General features: G+C 52.3%; 1 protein-coding gene across 1 annotated transcript in view; it reads right to left on the reverse strand.

The window, feature by feature from the left end:
* The window catches only part of LOC106812847, an 11,980-nt gene extending 8,973 nt beyond the window's left edge, over positions 1-3,007 (reverse strand). Inside the window, exon 1 of the mRNA XM_014816829.1 lies at positions 2,827-3,007. Coding sequence (XP_014672315.1) covers positions 2,827-3,007 — 181 coding nt within the window. The remainder of the gene's footprint in view (positions 1-2,826) is intronic.
* Between the last annotated feature and the right edge of the window lie 228 nt (positions 3,008-3,235).

The following is a 3,235-nucleotide window of genomic DNA, read 5'->3' on the forward strand; positions in this document are numbered from 1 at the left end:
CGTGGCAGGCTCTCTTAACGCAGCTGCGCTCTCTCTCTCTCTTCTCTCTCTCTCTCGTCTCTCTCTCTCTCTCTCTTCTCCACAGTCTTCTCTCTCTTCCTCTGCTCTCTCTCTCCTCTCTTCTCTCTCTCTCTCTCTCTCTCTCTCTCTCTCTCTCTCTCCTCTCTCTCTTCTTCTCTCTCTCTTCTCTCTCTCTCTCTCTCGCTCTCTCTCTCTCTCTCTCTCTCTACTCCTCTCTCTCTCTCTCTCTCTTCTCGCTCTCTCTCTCTCTCTCGTCTCTCTCTCTCTCTCTTCTCTCTCTCTCTCTCTCTCTCTCTCTCTCTCTCTCTCTCTCTCTCTCTCTCTTTCTCTCTCTCTCTCTCTCTCTCTCTCTCTCTCTCTCTCTCTCTCTTCTCTCTCCTCTCTCTCTCTCTCTCTCTCTCTCTCTCTCGTCTCTTCTCTCTCTCTCCCTTCTTATCCCTCCTCCTTTCATTGGACCAGCATTACAGAAGCTGAATTTTAATCGTGGTGTTTGCGTGTAAGATCTATGCAGCCCAGCGACGTAGGCACATGCATTGCTAGGCTCGTTTATGGTGCGGTGCGTGTGACGATGCCTGTGTTCATGTGCCCTCCCTACCTGTGCAGCGAGAAGCAACGCATTGAGTCGGTGGTGGCGGGGGCCGTGAAGCCCAAGTCAGCCGCGGGTGCACCGCGTCGACTGTGGCTACGGCGAAGCAGGAACCACCGCCGGTCCCATCGCCGGCAGCACCGAGCTCGCATCACATTCCTTTCCTCGCTCGCCACGCTCCCTTCGGTGAAGGGCCGTCGCTGCAGAATCAACCCGCGAAGACACCCAGCAGCATTTTTTTTTATCGATTTCTACTACAGTTCTACTACATCTTGAGGCGACGCTGCGGGGGGACGACCAGTGAGTGACGCGAGTCTTAATGTGGATCAGGCCGTTGTGACGGGACGGACCAGTGAGCTGGCGGTTAAAATGTGGCGATCAGGGGTTGGTGGGACGCTGGGGTGGGACGACCAGTGAGCCTGTGTGAGATCTAAGTGTCGGCGATCAGGGCGTTGTGGGGACGCTTGGGGTGGGACGACCAGTGAGTGGTGAGTCTAATGTGGCATCAGGGTTCGTCGGGACGCGGGGACGGTTGGGGCGACGACCAGTGAGCCTGTGAGTCTAATGTGGTCAGGGTTGTGGGGACGCTGGGGGTGCGAGACGACCAGTGGAGCTGGTGAGTCTACATGTGGGATCAGGTGTTGTCGGGGACGCTTCGGCGGTGGGACGACCAGTGAGCTCTGGTGATGTCTAATGTGGGATCAGGGGTTGTGGGGACGCTGGGGTGGGACGACAGTGAGTGGTGAGTCTACATGTGGGATCGAGGGTTGTGAGCGGACGCTGGGGTGGCGGACGACCAGTGAGCTGGTGAGGTCTAATAGTGGGATCAGGCGGTTCGTGGGGACGCTGGGGTGGGGACGACGCAGTGAGCTTGGTGAGTCGAATGTGGGCGATCAGGGTTGTAGTGGGACGCTGGGGTGGGGCACGACCAAGTCGACTGGTGAGTCTGGTAAATGTGGTCATCAGGGTTTGGGAACGCCTGCGGTGGCGGACGATCAGTGCAAGCTGCCTGTTGAGTCTGATGTTGGGATCAGGGGTGTGGGGACGACCGTGAGATCGTGGAGTCTAGATGGGGATCAGGTTGGGCCGTTGTGGGGGACGCGGTTGGGGCGTGGGCGACCAGTGCACGGCTGGTGCGAGTCTAATGTGGATCAGGGCGTGCTGGGGACGCTGCGCGGTGGGGACGACCAGCACTGAGCTGGATCTTCTTTATTTTTAAAGTTATATATTAATTAGAATTTATTACTAGATTAACTATAACAACATTAATCATTATTATTATAATAAGGGCTCTCTCTGGATGTTGTAAAGTTTGAGCCACTAAATAAATTTTTTAGCCACCAAAGAAAAACTATAGCACTTTATCATAATATTTTATGTGCTAAGCGAGGCATAAACAGGTGATGGGTATGGGAAAATAGGTGTATGAAGACGTAAAAATAAAATTATGTAGTTTAGCGTACACAAAACTAGGTTGTTTTATTGAAAGGTCAGTTTAAAATATGACTAGGTTACGGAATTCGTTAATACTTACACGACACTGCAATTTGACGATTTTATTATTCAATCGTAATTTTGTGAGCAGCTAAATCATTCGCCATTTGTATTCGCCACTGAATGTAGTAAAATTGCCAAGCTGTTATTTATTTATCGTATTTCGCGGAGGGGGCGTACGCCAGCGGTAGCCCTGCTATTAGTGCTATATAGCAGAATGGTTCTTACCTCAGGTAGTTCTGGTTTGTGGTCGTTGGTAAGCCGGCGTGCCGTGAAGCTGGTACTGTTCGGCTCGCGTTCACCGAGTACAATCGCACTGTCGCCGACGTGTCCGATGTACACCTTCTTGTTCTTGATGAAGCAGATGCTGCAGGTGGTGCCTGCCGTGCTAGGAAACCCTGAAGCCGTCTTCGCCCAGTTACCTGCAGATATAGAGCGATCGTTCATCATGTACACGGACCGTCGTATCACTCATCCTTAATGATGCCACAAACAATGATGATGATGCCACAAACAATGACCAGTGATGATGCATACAAACAATGATGATGATGCATTCAAACAATGACCAGTGATGATGCATTCAAACAATGACCAGTGATGATACCAGCTCACTGGTCGTCCCCACCCCAGCGTCCCTCAAGATGTAGTAGAAATGTAGTAGAAATCGATAAAAAAAAATGCTGGCTGGGTGTTTCGGGGGTGATTTGCACGACGGCACTCACCGAGGGAGCGTGCGACGGCGAGGAAAGGAATGTGATCGAGCTCGGTGCTGCGGCGGATGGGACCGCGGTGGTTCTGCTTCGGCCGCTGCCACACGACGCGGTGCACGCCTGACTTGGGCTTCACGGCTCCCCCGACCGACTCAATGCGTTGCTTCTCCTGCACAGGTAGGGAGGGCAACATGAACACACATCGTCACACGCACGCACATAAACAGCCTAGCAATGCATGTGCCTACGTCGTGGGCTGCATAGATCTTACACGCAAACACCACGATTAAAATTAGCTCTGTAATGCTGGTCAAGAAAGGAGAGGGAAAAAGGGAGAGAGAGAGAGAGAGAGAGAGAGAGAGAGAGAGAGAGAGAGAGAGAGAGAGAGAGAGAGAGAGAGAGAGAGAGAGAGAGAGAGAGA

This window comes from Priapulus caudatus, unplaced genomic scaffold (assembly GCF_000485595.1).
Source record: "Priapulus caudatus unplaced genomic scaffold, Priapulus_caudatus-5.0.1 Scaffold693, whole genome shotgun sequence".
In the NCBI taxonomy this organism is placed as follows: Eukaryota; Metazoa; Priapulida; class Priapulimorpha; order Priapulimorphida; family Priapulidae; genus Priapulus; species Priapulus caudatus.